At 43.1% G+C, this 18,620-nt stretch overlaps 1 protein-coding gene across 16 annotated transcripts in view; it reads right to left on the bottom strand.

The window, feature by feature from the left end:
- Positions 1 to 18,620, bottom strand: part of TNS1 (tensin 1) — a 608,032-nt gene that overhangs the window by 198,013 nt on the left and 391,399 nt on the right. For all 16 annotated transcript variants that reach the window (XM_073647437.1, XM_073647438.1, XM_073647442.1 and 13 more), the window contains one exon: positions 8,729 to 8,767. In XM_073647437.1, the coding sequence (XP_073503538.1) occupies positions 8,729 to 8,767 (39 nt within the window). The remainder of the gene's footprint in view (positions 1 to 8,728; positions 8,768 to 18,620) is intronic.

Raw genomic sequence — 18,620 nt, 5'->3', positions numbered from 1 at the left:
CAGTAGACAGTATCACACAGGATAGGATTAGATACACAGCTCAGCAGACAGTATCACACAGGATAGGATTAGATACACGGCTCAGCAGACAGTATCACACAGGATAGGATTAGATACACGGCTCAGCAGACAGTATCACACAGGATAGGATTAGATACACGGCTCAGCAGACAGTATCACTCCGCAGAGGCTTAGATACAGGATTATACAGAGAATAAATGATAGACTTCATAGCAAATTCGTGGCATTTTTACAGCATTTTCAGAAAATCATAGAAAAAAAGAAACGCATTGTGAATGCATGGTGTGAACATTGTGAGACTGACGCCCTCTGTGCCGGAGTTCCCATGATGCCCCTCTCCATGTACGCAGCTCTGCTCAGAGTAATGGTGACGGTCCTGAGCAATAAACATCAGTCGCAGTAAAGGAGATGGAATATTTGGCTCCTTGTAGGGATTCATTCGCTTTGTGTCCAGGACTCATTAGTCCCCGAGCTGCGGGTGTCTTGGAGAACGCGCCCTCCTTATAGAGATTTCACTCATTTTCCACCATTTCTCCAATAGGTGGCGCTATAGAGTACAAGTCCTCTTTTTCTCTGAAGAGGCAATCTGCATATTAAAATTCCACCATTTCTGAAACCAGTTCCATGTTCCAAAGCACAAAACATCTGAGGAGGATCCACCCCGCACCCCACACCCCGCACCCCCCACTAATGAGAATTTCCACTGGCAACAAATACGGGAATTCTTCCTCGGAATATGACAACAATCGGATATTCGCTGGCACCCACAGGACTCCTCACGTGGACTTTCCAGTGCCGACACATGGGGAGCACAACCCGTGACAGCACCACTCCCTAAAACTCACAACTTACAAAATATCCCAAAATATCCCTACAAAGTATGTGGGGCGTACAAGGAAAACAAAGCGCACTCATTACTTCTCACAGCTGAGGGGCTGTTACAATTGTATCCAGAATAGAGAGAACAATCCATCTGCAGCAGAAATCGCTCTCCTGACTTGATGCTTGTTACAATGTATCAGCCTGGAGTCTATAGGATGTGCTGGAATAACAACAGGTTCTCCATAATGTCCCCATTCACTTACAGCGAGCAGAGATCATACAAATGATGAAGAACTGAAACACAAGGGGCCGATACCTGATCGCGTTTTCATTATTGTAGCTGCATTATTTGTCTAGTTTTCCTGTTGTGATTATTTTTAAGTCTATTTTCTACTTGTTCGTTAGTTTTTTTCTCGGTTTTCCTTTGCTGGCACATTTTTTTTTTTTTTTTTTACAATTAAGAAGTATATGGCGGATTCATTATTTGTGATGTTTTAAAAAGTTGCTGAACTTTTGCATAAATGTCCTCGCCGTGCACAAACGCAAGAGCCGCATGAACATTTATCGAAACAAGTGACTCGGGCACAAATGAGGGGAAAGAAAAGTAAAGAGCATTAATTTTTGAACCTAGGTTCGCCATTCGGAAGACTTGTAAAGTTGCAGAAATTTTTATTTTCAAACTATTTTTTATTAAGAATAAGAATTTCAACGAGTATGAGGAGTAATGGGAGATACAGATGCATAAATTGGTCACACGCGGGACCGGCCTTAGGAAACAAAGTGATAAAATAAGCGTCGTCTTCTTGCCATCATGCAAATGATTCATTTTCAGCTACGTGAAACTTTTCATAACACAATCTGTAGCTGGTCGGTGAGGCGACACGGTACAAGCGTCCGATCACAGCCGTCTTTATGGGGGCGGCTCTGAATGACTCTCGATTCAATCTGTGGCAATGACCACTCTGCACATTTCTGGGATATTTCTCAGGACTAACTTTTACAATCCTGTGGTTACAAGATGCTGCCATCACTGTGTCTGGGAGCATTAATCATTCCCCAGCTACCTAACGTCTGCCATATGTTCAGTCTCAGTATCCGCAGCCTCAGATGCCCATAACCCGAGGTCACTGGCCATCACTTATATCAATGGATACCATCAGGTCCCGAGGACCCCCTTATTCCAGACCTATCCCAATATCTGCTTACAAGTGAGTGTTGCCCATACTTTATAGCTTATCCCCCTCACAGCCTGGATCCTCATGGGCCGATGCCCCAGAACTATGGACCGTTCACAGCTTCATAGTTTGGTGCCATGCAGGGGGGTACAACATGTCTTTTGGCCCCTATGGGACCCTTGTAAGAAGAAGGAGGATTCAACACATCCATTAATAGTCTGATGGCCTCCTCTCCCGACTGGCACCACAAGCATCTGCAATCAGGATCACCGCAATACACCCGCAGCCGACCTCTCCAACAAAGGATACACAAAGGGTAATAATGGGGTAAAAGCCTGGTTCTGCAGACAAATACTCAGGGGGGGGATGTGTTGGCCTCTTTTTTTTCCATTCTGCATTTGGCCCATTTTCTCCATATAAATTAACATATACAAGTCTATGATTCTGCCATCTGTTTAGAAAATGGAATACAATTACAATTACTTTGTATCAATAGAATCAAAACAATTCTGGAACATTCCGCTACAATATTTGTATTTTCCTCAACACTCCATGCAGTTACAGGCTTGTCCTGCAGGGGGCACGGTTTTTCTCAGTCATTCCATTCGATGGATTAAGAAGTACTTGGGCACAGAGCCAGGAAGACCATGATGCCAAAGTCACCGTATCACCGGCCCTTGCATGTCGGGCAGAGAGATATCTGGCAATTACCAGAACATTTGACCAGACAGAGCCGCGTCCTATCAGCTTCCCATATAAAAGCAAGAAGAGATAAGATAAGCCACAGATATATTAACCCACAGGATATCGAATATGATTTATGACAAGAAGTCACCAAGATTGTGGCCTAAACCTTCCACTGAAGGCAAGAAGTTGGTCATTAGGCTCTTGGCTCGTTGCCTTGAGAAACATAATAAACAGAGGCCGCAGACTGTGTAATATACTTTATAATAATTATATGTAGATTATAATGTGACAGCAGTCCTGGACACAGGCCAGAATCAAGGTCGGGCCAAAAGGTGGTGTTAAAAGCCAAGAAAAAAAAGTGTACAAGCCTAAGCCAAGAAGTGTTATCCAAGACTGGATCCAGAAATGATACTCAAGACCAGGTCAAAAAGTGACACCACCCAAGGAAAGAAACATGTGGACAGGCCAAGAAGTGGTGATGTTCGAGGGGAGGATGAAAGGTGAACCTAAGGCTAAGCCAAGGAGTTATACTCAAAGCTGTGCTAAAGTGTGGACCTGAAGAACAGGCTTCTTGGTAGTGATAAAGATGAGATAATCAAGGTTAAATAAAGATACTTTGGGCTCAGCCAAAGAGTGATTGGTTCCCAATGCATTGACAAGGAGTGTTACTCGAAGATGTGCTGGGATGTGATTCTCCAGATCAGGCTAATAAGTGATCCGAAAGCTGAGAAAAGCAGTGACACTAGAGGTGGTCCCCAGAGCGAAACTCAAGACCCGATCGAGGAATGAGATTCAAGCTGGACAGACCAAACTTGGCCAAGGTGCGATAGTAAAGCATGGGACAAGAAAGAAGTGATAGTAAAGACCAGGCCTACGATTGATAGTCAAGACTAAACCAAGTTTTGATGTTCAAGATCTGAACAAAGAGTGAATAGCAGACTAAGAAGTAAAACTCAAGACTAAGAAGAGTAGTAGTAGCCAAGACCAAGCCAAGAAGTTATAATCAAGATTAGGTCAAGGAGGTATAGCCAAGACTAGGCTACCGAGTGACAGTCAAGACGAGGCCGAGGACTGATCAACAGTAGACCTAGGACTAATAGTCAATATGTGACTGAGAAGTCAAGACCTGAACAAGGAGTTATAGTCATGAGAAGGACTAGAAATAATAGTTAAGACCAGTCCAAGTAGTCATAGTCAAGACTAGGCCAACGAGTAATGGTCAAGTCCAGCTGAAGCAGAGATAGTCAAGACCAGGCCAAGGATTTAAGACAAGCCCAAAGAGTGAAAGTCAAGATCTGAATGGGAAGTGACAGCCAAGATCAAAAGAAGGAATAATTGCCAAAACTGGACTGGGTAAAGGAGTTATAACCAAGATTAGGCTAATGTGTGGAAACCAAAGCCAGGCCAAGAATAGTCAAGACCAGGTCAAAGAGTAATAGTGTAGACTATAAAAATAAGTACCATAATAGTATAGACCAGGCCAAGGAAACCTAGTCAAGACCAGGTCAAAGAGTAATAGTGTAGACTATAAAAATAAGTACCATAATAGTATAGACCAGGCCAAGGAAACCTAGTCAAGACCAGGCCAACGAGTCAAGGTGCGGTCATATGGAGATAATAAAGACCTGAACAAGAAGTGATAGTCTAGACCAGGATAAACTATAGGGAACAGAATTCAATGGGAAATTCCAGTTATAACTCTTCCAAAAAGAATTATAACAACTTTATAGGAGGAGCAAAACTCCTAAATTCACAAGAACAGATGATTTATTATTAATTTCTTCATAAAAATACTAAAAATAATGGTAGTGAAAATGGTGCAAAAACTTCAGTGAAAGCCTCTGTGGAGTCACGCTGGTCTCCATGAAGGCCTCTTAGGTAAGATCTTGGCCTGTTCACAGCATGAGGCAGAAGGAAACCGATAGAGACACAGACAAATGAGCGCATTGTCTCGGATTTTGGGTTATTTTATTTTTTACATGAGGCTACTGCACTTTAGAACTAATCTCCGTCCCGTCAACCAAGACGGTATTTTTCCATATTAGTAAACTCCACAGATCTTATCTGACAACCTTCAAGTATACAAGAAACCCAAACTCGTGGCATTGGGATAAACACGCCGGACCCCGGGGACCGGCTCGAGTTTTTGATCTTCTGGGAGGGGGTCGTCTCATGTGCCTCGTTCCCTTTTTAGCCTCTTATATCCAATTCTTCCATTTATTTTTTGTAGGTAACCACAAAGATATTAAAATAAGCCATTTGTTTGGCGGGCTGCCTTATTAAATACGGCCGCTAGGTTCCTATCGAGAACGCCTGCTGGTGCGGTCAGAGAGCTCCACGGGCTCGACTCGGAGATAAAAGCCGGAGCGAGGAGTGATTTGGAAACAATTATTGAAACCCTGGGGGAAGAGAAAGTGGAGGAGGAGGGAAGATGGGAGCGTGTTGTGGTTGGAGACCATTTCACACAAAAGTGCCAGATTGACACAAAAGCCTAAAAGATCGTAAAACTTCAAGAAACATCGCCGGTTTCTTTTACTTCTTAAATCCAAAAGTCAGGCCTAAGCGATACTGGAGATGTATTGCAGAATGTACAGGGGCACATATGACTTTTTGGATACTTTTCATTTGCGGTATTTATTTTTTTCAGGTTAATATAAAAACTGCAATACTTCAGAATAAAGTCTTTTTTTTTTTTTTCTTTACAACCGGTAATACTTGGCTTTGCAACATGCAGCAAAGTGAAATCGTTTTCTTAACTTAGTCTGACACCTAGTGGTCAATATGAAAACTGCAACATTTCAGAATTAATTTTACATTAAATACTTGATGTAATTACTTTTATGCCCAAAAATGACAAAAGTATTCTTGTTGCTCATCATCAATAAATACTTAAAACAGTTGTCTACTTACACAGCCACTGAAGATTTTATTCACAGCAAGCTGTAAAATGAGACGTTTTTCCGAATCAAACCTATTGTGCTGACACCTAGTGTCTGATATGAAAACTGCAAGGAATTTCACAATTCGTTCTTATATGGATATTAATGACAATATTTCATATCACAGCGTTGGGGTCTTCATTCAGCGGCATGCTGAGGACTGAGAAAAGTCTAATAATTGGGTGGAGAAAATCAGGAATTGAGGGGAGGAGGAAGGGTGTGGGAACTATTCTGATAGTGGTACATACGAGGTAATTGCTTCTTGAGCGATTCCCTTATTAAGACGACTATTCAATACAAACCTAGAAATCCAATTATGCTAGAAATTTGCTTTTCTGTGATATTTTCTGAGTGTTTAAAAAAATAATATTCTTTTTGCAGCCCCCTACACTGCCATACAGCCCCCAGACTTTCAGGTTACTATTCATAGCCCCTCTCGCCTCCAGCTGATCCGGGGGTCACTGCATTCACATGGAGAGGGGTTTAGACGCCTTAAAATAGCCAAATAGTCAGACAGAGCTGCCCCCAGATGTGATCATTTATGAGCTGCAACAACAACAGCCAAGAAGTAGGAACCTGCTCTCCCCGAATATCATGATTTATCAGGTCCAGGCAGAGACTGCGGCTCACGAATCAGACGCCATCACTAATGTTTTCTTTTGCATGATAAGTTGGGAATATGCAGGAGCCGAAATCCCAGGAGAAGCCACAATGGGGACCCCCAGAGCAAGGGAGAGAGGCTTCCCAGCGCAGCCAATCACATGCACATCCTCAAAGAAGCTGCCAGTGTATCTAATCCTCTCCTGTGTGATACTGTCTGCTGAGCTGTGTATCTAATCCTCTCCTGTGTGATACTGTCTGCTGAGCTGTGTATCTAATCCTCTCCTGTGTGATACTGTCTGCTGAGCTGTGTATCTAATCCTATCCTGTGTGATACTGTCTGCTGAGCCGTGTATCTAATCCTCATGTGTGATACTGTCTGCTGAGCTGTGTATCTAATCCTATCCTGTGTGATACTGTCTGCTGAGCTGTGTATCTAATCCTCTCCTGTGTGATACTGTCTGCTGAGCCGTGTATCTAATCCTATCCTGTGTGATACTGTCTGCTGAGCCGTGTATCTAATCCTATCCTGTGTGATACTGTCTGCTGAGCTGTGTATCTAATCCTATCCTGTGTGATACTGTCTGCTGAGCTGTGTATCTAATCCTATCCTGTGTGATACTGTCTGCTGAGCTGTGTATCTAATCCTATCCTGTGTGATACTGTCTGCTGAGCCATGTATCTAATCCTATCCTGTGTGATACTGAGCTGAGCTGTGTATCTAATCCTATCCTGTGTGATACTGTCTGCTGAGCCGTGTATCTAATCCTATCATGTGCGATATTGTCTGCTGAGCCGTGTATCTAATCCTCTCCTGTGTGATACTGTCTGCTGAGCCGTGTATCTAATCCTATCCTGTGTGATACTGAGCTGAGCTGTGTATCTAATCCTATCCTGTGTGATACTGTCTGCTGAGCCGTGTATCTAATCCTATCCTGTGTGATACTGTCTGCTGAGCCGTGTATCTAATCCTATCATGTGCGATATTGTCTGCTGAGCCGTGTATCTAATCCTCTCCTGTGTGATACTGTCTGCTGAGCCGTGTATCTAATCCTATCCTGTGTGATACTGTCTGCTGAGCCGTGTATCTAATCCTATCCTGTGTGATACTGTCTGCTGAGCCGTGTATCTAATCCTATCCTGTGTGATACTGTCTGCTGAGCCGTGTATCTAATCCTATCCTGTGTGATACTGTCTGCTGAGCCGTGTATCTAATCCTATCCTGTGTGATACTGACTGCTGAGCCGTGTATCTAATCCTATCATGTGCGATACTGTCTGCTGAGCTGTGTATCTAATCCTATCCTGTGTGATACTGTCTGCTGAGCTGTGTATCTAATCCTATCCTGTGTGATACTGTCTGCTGAGCCGTGTATCTAATCCTATCCTGTGTGATACTGTCTGCTGAGCTGTGTATCTAATCCTATCCTGTGTGATACTGTCTGCTGAGCTGTGTATCTAATCCTATCCTGTGTGATACTGTCTGCTGAGCTGTGTATCTAATCCTATCCTGTGTGATACTGACTGCTGAGCCGTGTATCTAATCCTATCATGTGCGATATTGTCTGCTGAGCCGTGTATCTAATCCTATCCTGTGTGATACTGTCTGCTGAGCTGTGTATCTAATCCTATCCTGTGTGATACCATCTGCTGAGCCGTGTATCTAATCCTATCCTGTGTGATACTGTCTGCTGAGCCGTGTATCTAATCCTATCCTGTGTGATACTGTCTGCTGAGCCGTGTATCTAATCCTATCATGTGCGATACTGTCTGCTGAGCTGTGTATCTAATCCTATCCTGTGTGATACTGTCTGCTGAGCTGTGTATCTAATCCTATCCTGTGTGATACTGACTGCTGAGCCGTGTATCTAATCCTATCATGTGCGATACTGTCTGCTGAGCTGTGTATCTAATCCTATCCTGTGTGATACTGTCTGCTGAGCTGTGCATCTAATCCTATCCTGTGTGATACTGACTGCTGAGCCGTGTATCTAATCCTATCATGTGCGATACTGTCTGCTGAGCCGTGTATCTAATCCTCTCCTGTGTGATACTGTCTGCTGAGCCGTGTATCTAATCCTCTCCTGTGTGATACTGTCTGCTGAGCTGTGTATCTAATTCTATCCTGTGTGATAATGTCTGCTGAGCTGTGTATCTAATCCTCTCCTGTGTGATACTGTCTGCTGAGCTGTGTATCTAATTCTATCCTGTGTGATAATGTCTGCTGAGCTGTGTATCTAATCCTCTCCTGTGTGATACTGTCTGCTGAGCTGTGTATCTAATCCTCTCCTGTGTGATACTGTCTGCTGAGCTGTGTATCTAATCCTATCCTGTGTGATAATGTCTGCTGAGCTGTGTATCTAATCCTATCCTGTGTGATACAGTCTGACAAGGGGACATATCTCACAGATGATGTTATATCACTTTTTTTTTTCATATAAAACAATATTAATATTGGTAAATATTTGGGGGAGATGACACTCACCAGCTCGTAGTTGACACGGGGGGTGCAGGGGGACGCAATCTGCAAAAGAAGAACAACCGTCAATATCCCAGCACAATGTTCAATGCTTTTAGTTACATCGATTAGAAGCGGCAGCAACACGAGCAGAAGCTGATCCCCCAATTATCTCCAGCCTCACTGCCACCTGTCTAATGTACAGTTGAAACCAGGGGTTTCCATACACTGTATAAAAAGACACATTATTACTTACCGCAAAGTCAAAAGTTTCCATACATTTCATTAGTATTTGTTACCATTGCCCTTAAAGTGAATGACTTGGGTGAAACGTTTGGGATCTCCTTCCACAGCTTCTCACAATAGTTGGTGGAATTTGGGCCGATTCCTCCTGACAAAACTGGTGTAACTGATCCCTGTTTATAGGTCGCCTTGTTCGCAGCCTTTTCAGCTTTCCCATAAATTTTCTATAGGATTGAGATCAGGGCTTTGTGATGGCCGCTCCAAAACATGGACTTTGTTATCCTTAAGCCACTTTGTTACCACTTTGCCAGTATGCTTCAGGTCATTGTCCATTTGGAAGAACCATTTTCGCCCAAGCTTTAACCTCCCGGCTGATGTCTTGAGATGTTGCTTCAGCATTGCCACATAATCTTCTTTTCTCATGATGCCATCTATTTTGTGAAGTGCACCAGTCCCTCCTGCAGCAAAACAACCCCACAACATGATGCTTCCATCCCCATGTTTCACAGTTGGGATGGTGTTCTTAGGCTTCCAAGCTTCTCCCTTTTTCCTCCAAACGTAATGATGGTCATTATGCCCAAAAAGTTCAATTTTAGTTTCATCAGACCACAGGACATGTCTCCAAAAATTTAGGTCTTTGTTCCTGTGTGGATTTGCAAACATTAATCTGGCTTTTTAATGTTTCTTTTGGAGTAATGGCTTCTTCCTGGCAGAGTGGCCTTTCAGCCCATGATACAATACTCATTTCACTGTGGTTACTGACACAATCTTACCAGCTTCCGCCATCATCTTCACAAGGTATTTTGTTTTTGTCCTTGGGTTGATATGCACATGTCAGACCAAAGCGCGTTCATCTCTGGGACACAGAACCCGTCTCCTTCCTGAGCGGTATGATGGCTGGACATTCCCATCTTATTTGTACTTGTGTATAATTGTTTGTACAGATGAACGAGGCGCCTTCAGGTATCTTGAAATTGTACCCAAGGATGAGCCAGGCTTGTGCAAGTCCACAATTCTCTTCCTGATATCTTGGCTGATTTTTTTAGACTTTCCCATGATGCTACACAAAGAAGCAATGTGTTTCAGGTGTGCATTAAAATACATCCACTGGTGTGTCTCTAATTAACTCAGATGTTGCCAAAAAAGAAGCTTCCAAACACACAACATCATCATATGGGCAGTCCAGAATTGTTTAAAGGCATAGTAATCTTAGTGTATGGAAACTTTTGACTTTGCAGTAATAAAAATGCCTTAAAACATTCTCTCTCTCTCATTATTCTGGCATTTGGCAAATATTAAAAATGATGGTATAATCCTAATTGGGGAAGGTTTATTCTGATTTCATGTCAGATATTGAGAAAAACATGTAGATGTGTCTTTTTATATAGTGGATGGAAACTTCTGGTTTCAACTGTATATTTACTAGTAAACACTACTAATATTTTGTATATTTATATGCTAAATTACATATATAATTATATACAGGAGATGCCCAGGTTACACCAGCTGTACATATATATTTATATACAGGAGATGCTCAGGTTATACCAGCTGTACATATATAATTACATACAAGAGATGCCCAGGTTATACCAGCTGTACATATATAATTATATACAAGAGATGCCCCAGGTTATACCAGCTACTACATATATAATTATATACAAGAGATGCCCAGGTTATACCGGCTGTACATATATAATTATATACAGGAGATGCCCCAGGTTATACCAGCTGTACATATATAATTATATACAAGAGATGCCCCAGGTTATACCAGCTACTACATATATAATTATATACAAGAGATGCCCAGGTTATACCGGCTGTACATATATAATTATATACAGGAGATGTCTAGGTTATACCATCTGTACATATATAATTATATATAGGAGATGCCCAGGTTATACCAGCTGTACATATATAATTATATACAGGAGATGCCCAGGTTATACCAGCTGTACATATATAATTATATACAGGAGATACCCAGGTTATACCAGCTGTACATATATAATTATATACAGGAGATGCCCAGGTTATACCAGCTGTACATATATAATTATATACAGGAGATGCCCAGGTTATACCAGCTGTACATATATAATTATACACAGGAGATGCCCAGGTTATACCAGCTGTACATATATAATTATACACAGGAGATGCCCAGGTTATACCGGCTGTACATATATAATTATATACAGGAGATGTCCAGGTTATACCAGCTGTACATATATAATTATACACAGGAGATGCCCAGGTTATACCTGCTGTACATATATAATTATATACAGGAGATGTCCAGGTTATACCAGCTGTACATATATAATTATACACAGGAGATGCCCAGGTTATACCAGCTGTACATATATAATTATATACAGGAGATGCCCAGGTTGTACCGGCTGTACATATATAATTATATACAAGAGATGCCCAGGTTATATCGGCTGTACATATATAATTATATACAGGAGATGCCCAGGTTATATCGGCTGTACATATATAATTATATACAGGAGATGCCCAGGTTATACCCGCATGCTCCGTATATATAAGCTGTTACTTTGCTCCCCTCCATTCTCGGCCGTGGTTACACTACTATCTGACAGTTATAGGAGACATTGTATCGCTGCTGGTGCATTATATTCAGGTCGCAGCTTCTTTACTTTGGAATGTAATAGTGAATCCTTCTCACAGACGTTTGTACATTCGGGAAGTGTTTGTTGGGGCTCTGCCTGAAAATGATCCATGTAAGGAGATTGATTTTTGGTGCAGGCGGAGGTCCGACTCCCTGGGGCCTCATACAGCATCCATGATAATATGAAGACAGTGTAATTCGATTCTGGTCTGGCTCTGTGGTTGGCACAGGGCTGCAGATCCTGCACAGGGCTGCCTATTATCTGTGCAATCTCACAGAAGACAGTAATGTCACGCCGGCTGCACAGCGCAGATCGCCTTTCTCCTATGGCCCGCTTTGTCGCAGCACTTTTTGGGATCAGGACTAATACACCCGTAGAACTTTCTAGTTACTTTTATGTTTTTTTTCAGTTTCTAATTTTCAACATCTCTGCTAGCTGTCAGTGAATGGAAACATCCATCTTCCTATTTAGAGGCTGCAAACTGGTCCCAATGTAACACTTGTCGCACCGTATCCAATGGTCTGTGACCAAGAACATCCACAGCACACATGAGTCTCCTGTCCTGAGAGTTTGCAACACTGTGTCAGTGCAGGTAAAATGTGTCACTCCAAAATGCATAAAAACATCAAATCCTCAGCTGTATTCGGGTTGTAAGGGGTTTCCTCCTTTGCTCCACTCACTTCTATGGGACTTATAGATAGAAGTAAATGGTGATGATGCACATAGGAAAGGGGGAACATCGTTTTCAACACAAGTGGAGTTCTCAGTGGACAGACCCCAGCAATCATGCATTTATCAGCCAAAAACAGCAACACTCCATTTGACCCCCTAATGCATCAGTGATATAATATTTAGTAATATTATATTACAGTGATCGCTACCAAAATGAGACTAAGGGAGCAGCTTGTGCCAAGCATTGCAAATGCACTAAAACATCCAGTAAAAGAGCAAAAATAATGCTGCAATGATGAGCACACGCCACTAGGTGGCAATCATGTAAATGTAGTGGATGCTCCATTGCAGTTATGTTACATACTGTAAATATGAATTTATAATAATATATTAATATATTATACATAACATATTACACAAACTACAATATTTTCTTATTAAATTACTAGAACTGACTAGAATATTCATTAAAAAGAAGACTTAGTAGCAGATTTTTTACTTTAGATTTCACATTTTATACAACTTCTAGGGAAGGTCAAATAATCCGGAATATAATCTACTAACTGTCAGGTCCAGTGATAACAGAATGTAACTATATTAATATAAATCTGCCATTTACAATAAACTAAGCCTAGATATGAGTGAAGCTTGATGGAAGACCCGGCTGCTCTGATCACTAGCATAAAGGACCACTTACAAAGGGAAGGAAGGAAGGAAAGAAGGAAGAAGAAGGAAGGGATGAAAGGGAAGGGAAGATGGAGGGAGAGAAAGAGGGAATGAAAGAAATGAAGACAAGACGGAAGGAAGGGAGGAAGGAGAAGGAAAGAAGGAGAAGGAAGGAAAGAGAAGAAAGAAAGGGAAGGAAGAAAGGAAGGATGGAAGGAAGGACAGGAAGTAAAGGGAACGGAGGGAAGGAAGGAGAAGGAAGAAAAGGGAAGAGAATGAAAGGGAGGAGAAGAAAGGAAAGGAAGGAAAGAAAGAAAAAAGGAAGGAAGAAAAGTGAAGAGAAGGAAGGAAGGAGGGAGGGAAGTAAGGGAAAGGAAAGAAGGGGCAGAAAGGGGAAGGAAGAAAGGAAGGCAATGAAAGGAAGGTAAGGGAAGAAAATAAGGAACAGACCATTTATCTAGTAAAAAAAGCAAATCTTGCACCAATGCAGTGCAAAGTATGGAGCACAGATAGAGCAATAGATGAGAGGAAATAATTATTAAAGCTCAGACTACCTCAGACGGCAATAGACAATGCAGCGCTGATATTTCTCTCTAGTCAAACAGGTAACATAATCTATATGGTTAGCCATAGTGGTTGCCACACGGTTTTACCAGATACAGAAAGGAAATGGAGTATAACAACCTGACTGCAGAGAATGACACATAGGCCACGGCCGCACTATCCATATCCGGTCAGTATATTTTCTCAGGAGTGGGAGCCAAAACCAGGAGTGGTGATAAATGCAGAATTGGTGACTTGTTTCTATTCTACCTTTTCTCTGATTGTTCCTCACCTGGTTTTGGCTCCAACTCCCGAGAAAAAATACTGACCGAATACTGACCAAATACTGATAGTGGGGCTGTGACCTAAGACTTATATTTACTGATGATATTTTTATTTTAAGGAGGAATTGCCCTTTAAATCTATTCGCACGCACGTCCTCCCATCACCACTAGAGGACGCCATATTCAATTTATCAGATTTTCATTCAATTTCTGCTTCTCATAGAACCTGAAACCATCTCCGCTGGGTCTCCAGCTGCAGGCAACACTCCTGTCGTGTTCAGTCCTGCCTGAGGTCCAAGAGTGACATCATCCTGGGCAGGAAACGATATCTTGACGTTTAGTTATAAGGTGGATGGGAGCCGGAGACAGGAGCCGCACACAGAGTGCTGGATACACAAAGGTCAATTGTAATCAGCCGTCCCGAAACATTCCATCAGAGCGAAACCGGAGGGAACGCAACAAGTCCGGACGCCGCATCCTGCGTAATAATCGACTATTTATAGGAACATTACCCAATTCTTTAATAAACCTGAGCTCCGAATAAATTCACCAAATATAGAAAAATGACCTCGTCATGTATTAAACGGATGTTCCTGGAGACCCCAGTGAGGTGGGCATCCTGGGAGCAATGGAGAGTGCCAACAAGCTACTATGTATCTTTCCTACATTGTTTCATTCTTCGTTTTGGAAGATATTTAAAAGGGATTGTCTTATCACAATGGATAAAGTGCAAAGTACTTGCAAACAACCTTGCAATTTACTTCTTATTAAAAACTCTCTCCAATCTAAAAGAAAGGAGGGATTTTAATACGATATCTCCTCCCTACTAACCAAAATCCCACAATGTCTGTCCTCTATCTCATCCTTCTTCTCTGCCAGATTTGTAAAACTTAACATGGATAAAACCAAATTCATCATCTTTCCACCATCTCATTCATCCCCCCCATCTGACCTATCCATCAACGTCAATGGCTGCCCGCTCTCCCCAGTCCCACAAGCTCGCTGTCTCGGGGTAACCCTGGACTCTGATCTCTCCTTCAAACCTCATATTCAAGCCCTTTCCACTTCCTGCCGACTCCAACTCAGAAATATCTCCCGGATCCGCACATTCCTCAGCAAAGACTCTGCAAAAACACTAGTGCACGCCCTCATCATCTCCCGCCTCGACTACTGCAACCTCCTGCTCTGTGGCCTCCCCTCTAACACTCTCGCGCCCCTCCAATCTATCCTAAACTCTGCTGCCCGACTAATCCACCTGTCCCCCCGCTATTCCCCGGCCTCTCCTCTCTGTCAATCCCTTCACTGGCTCCCCATTGCCCAGAGACTCAAGTTCAAGACCCTAACCACGGCATACAAAGCCATCCACAACCTGTCTCCCCCATACATCTGTGACCTAGTCTCCCGGTACTTACCTGCACGCAACCTCCGATCCTCACAAGATCTCCTTCTCTACTCCCCTCTTATCTCCTCCTCCCACAATCACATACCAGATTTCTCCCGTGCCTCCCCCCTACTCTGGAACTCTCTACCCCAACACATCAGACTCGCGCCAACCGTGGAAACCTTCAAGACGAACCTGAAGACCCACCTCTTCCAACAAGCCTACAACCTGCAGTAACCACCGCTCCACCATACCGCTGCACGACCAGCTCTACCCTCACCTACTATATCCTCACCCATCCCCTATAGACAGTGAGCCCTCGCGGGCAGGGTCCTCGCTCCACCATACAACTGCACAACCAGCTCTACCCTCACCTACTGTATCCTCACCCATCCCCTGTAGACTGTGAGCCCTCGGGGGCAGGATCCTCGCTCCACCATACCGCTGCACCACCAGCTCTACCCTCACCTACTATATCCTCACCCATCCCCTGTAGACTGTGAGCCCTCGCGGGCAGGGTCCTCGCTCCTCCTGGACCAGTCGCTGACTTGATATCTTGAGATTATTGTAATTGTTCTTGTATGTATACCCCTTTTTCACATGTAAAGCGCCATGGAACAAATGGCGCTATAATAATAATAATAAATAATAATACTATAGTTTGTAATTAGTTTCTTAGGTTACCGACCACCGCTGCAGTCTATGAGAGATGACCAGTTGCATAGGCAAGGAGCGCGCACTTGCACTCTTTGCAACAGAGCTTGTAAAAGCTGCTCTGAAGCTGCCCAGTCCGCTAGATCCGTTCAGAGTCAGTGCCCCTGTGATCCCCCGATGGTCCAATATGTGAGAGTGCATTGTACAGGACAGTGATTGAGCAACGCTGTGGTCCGAGCTGTCAATCAGAAGTGGACCGCCTCAGAAGCTACGAGACAGGACAGCGGTGTGCTCCTAAAGAGAGATCATGAGAATAACCCGTTAAAGAACTGTTCATCCTGAGCCTCATGAATAGAATGCAAGACTACAGTGCAGACTGACAAGTGAGGAAGAAGTGATTACGTGGGAGGGAAGTTTTTAGGATGCAAGAATCAGGGGAAAGCAGAGTGACAACTCTATGGCCTAATATAAAGATACTGTGACATTTGCGATGTCTTCAGGGGAAACACATTAAACGGTAATGAAATTGCCTGGAGGAGCAGTAGGAGGGAGGGTGAGGGGAGGTTGCATGAGGCAGCAGTGAGCGGAGCTGTCACCTGCACATTCACACCCGGCTGATTTATGAAATGTCTGCAGTTGTTCGTGAGGATCATAAAAATGGTTTAACAAGCAAAATATACAAAGAAGAATAAATATCACCAGGGAGGAAAGCTTAAGACATTACCAAAAAGTAACCAAAAAAAAAAGATAACTAGATAATAAAAATGACATCACTGAGATCACATGGATATTAGAGGTGCACGGCATGGATGATATCAGTGATTGATGACATCATATCAACTAAGGATGACATCACATGGATATTAGAGGTGCACGGCATGGATGATATCAGTGATTGATGACATCATATCAACTAAGGATGACATCACATGGATATTAGAGGTGCACGGCATGGATGATATCAGTGATTGATGACATCATATCAACTAAGGATGACATCACATGGATATTAGAGGTGCACGGCATGGATGATATCAGTGATTGATGACATCATATCAACTAAGGATGACATCACATGGATATTAGAGGTGCACGGCATGGATGACATCTACTGTACTATCCATTACATCATTGGGGAATTACATCATATAGATAATAGGAATGAAGTGGAGGACATCAAAGGATGATATCATATACATGACATTCCCAGTATACGATGTCCCTAATGAATGACATCCAGTAAATGTGGTGACAGGGATGCCAATATGACTACTGGATAATATAATATCAATGGTTATCAGAAGATGACATCATACATTTGCTATGGATGCCATCACTAATAGAAAATATCAAGTAGATGCACAGAATGGCAAATATCACTGCTAGGTCACAGCAGAAAGATCGCGCGCATGATGCCACTGATGGATGAATGACATCACTAGGTGATGATGTCTACATAGTATGGGTGATGTCATATTACTTGATTTTTTTTATGACATAACTAAAAGATGACATCATACAAATAGTATGGACAACATCATTAGAATGGATGATATCACTAGTAGATGCATGATGTCACTATATACAAACGGCTGGAATTGATGACATCACTAGTATTGATTGATTGACATCACTAGAATTGATGACATCATATAGATAATGTGGAAGATGTCTGTAAGGGATGACATCTTATGAATGCATTTTATAAATGATATCACCGAAAGTTTAGCACTGACTGTTTAGATGGCTGTGCACTGTGAGAGAATGCTGGGAGTTGTAGTTTCCCAACAGCTTTAGATCCACAGGTTGCAGACCCCTGATCCCACGGGTTTCGGCTGTTCCACCTCCAAGTGTTTGATGATCTAGAATCTATTTCATCCCAACTGATTGAGGCCAGAGACCCGATTCATCTGCGCCCCTCTTATCTCTGGTGGTCGTTACATTAACACTGGTGAATATTAATAATTAATGTTCATTCCCAACAATACAGAAGATTTATCTGATGTTCTCTCTGGCCACGATGAAGAACTGGCGGAAGATGTGAGAAGACCTGCTGACAAAGCCAACATCAAACACCTAAACATAGAAGAACTACAGAACATGGGAGCGAAGATCAAAGAGCGGCAGACGCGAGCCCTCCAAATACTGGAAACGCTGGAAACTGCCTACTCTGTGGATGGGGGGACGGAGGGGTGGAGGGAAAGATGGAGGGATGGATGGATGGATGGATGGAGGGAGGGAAAGATGGATGGATGAATGGAGGGAGGGAAAGATGGATGGATGGAGGGATGGATGGATGGAGGGATGGATGGAGGGAGGGAGGGAGGGATGGAGGGAAAGAAGGATGGATGGATGGATAGAGGGAGAGATGGATGGAAAGATGAATAGAGGGAGGGAGGGAAAGGTGGATGGATGGATGGAAAGATGGATGGAGGGAGCGAGGGAAAGATGGATGGATGGAGGGAGGGATGAAGGGAGGGAGGGAAGAAGGAAGGGAGGGATGAAGGGATAGGGGGAGGGAGAGATGGATGGATAGATGGAGATGGATAGCGGGAAATGGATGGAGATGGATGGAGGGAGGGGGGATGGATGGAGGGAGTGGGGATAAAGGATGGAGGGATGAATGAATGGATAGAGGGAGAGAGTGATAGAGGGAGGGATGGAGGGAGGGAGAGATGGATGAATGGAGGGAGAGATGGATGGATGGAGGGAGATGGATGGATGGAAGGATGAATGAATGGAGGGAGGAATGAATGGAGGGAGGGATGAAGTGAGGGGTAAAGGGATGGATGGAGGGAGGGGGAATGGATGAGGGAGAGGGAGATGGA

The sequence above is a fragment of the Phyllobates terribilis genome, unplaced genomic scaffold (assembly GCF_046119375.1).
Source record: "Phyllobates terribilis strain yellow unplaced genomic scaffold, ASM4611937v1 Scaffold_9__5_contigs__length_417890890, whole genome shotgun sequence".
NCBI lineage: Eukaryota > Metazoa > Chordata > Amphibia > Anura > Dendrobatidae > Phyllobates > Phyllobates terribilis.
The sequence above is the reverse complement of the archived record's forward strand: the minus strand, read 5'-3'. Positions and strand labels throughout refer to the sequence as shown.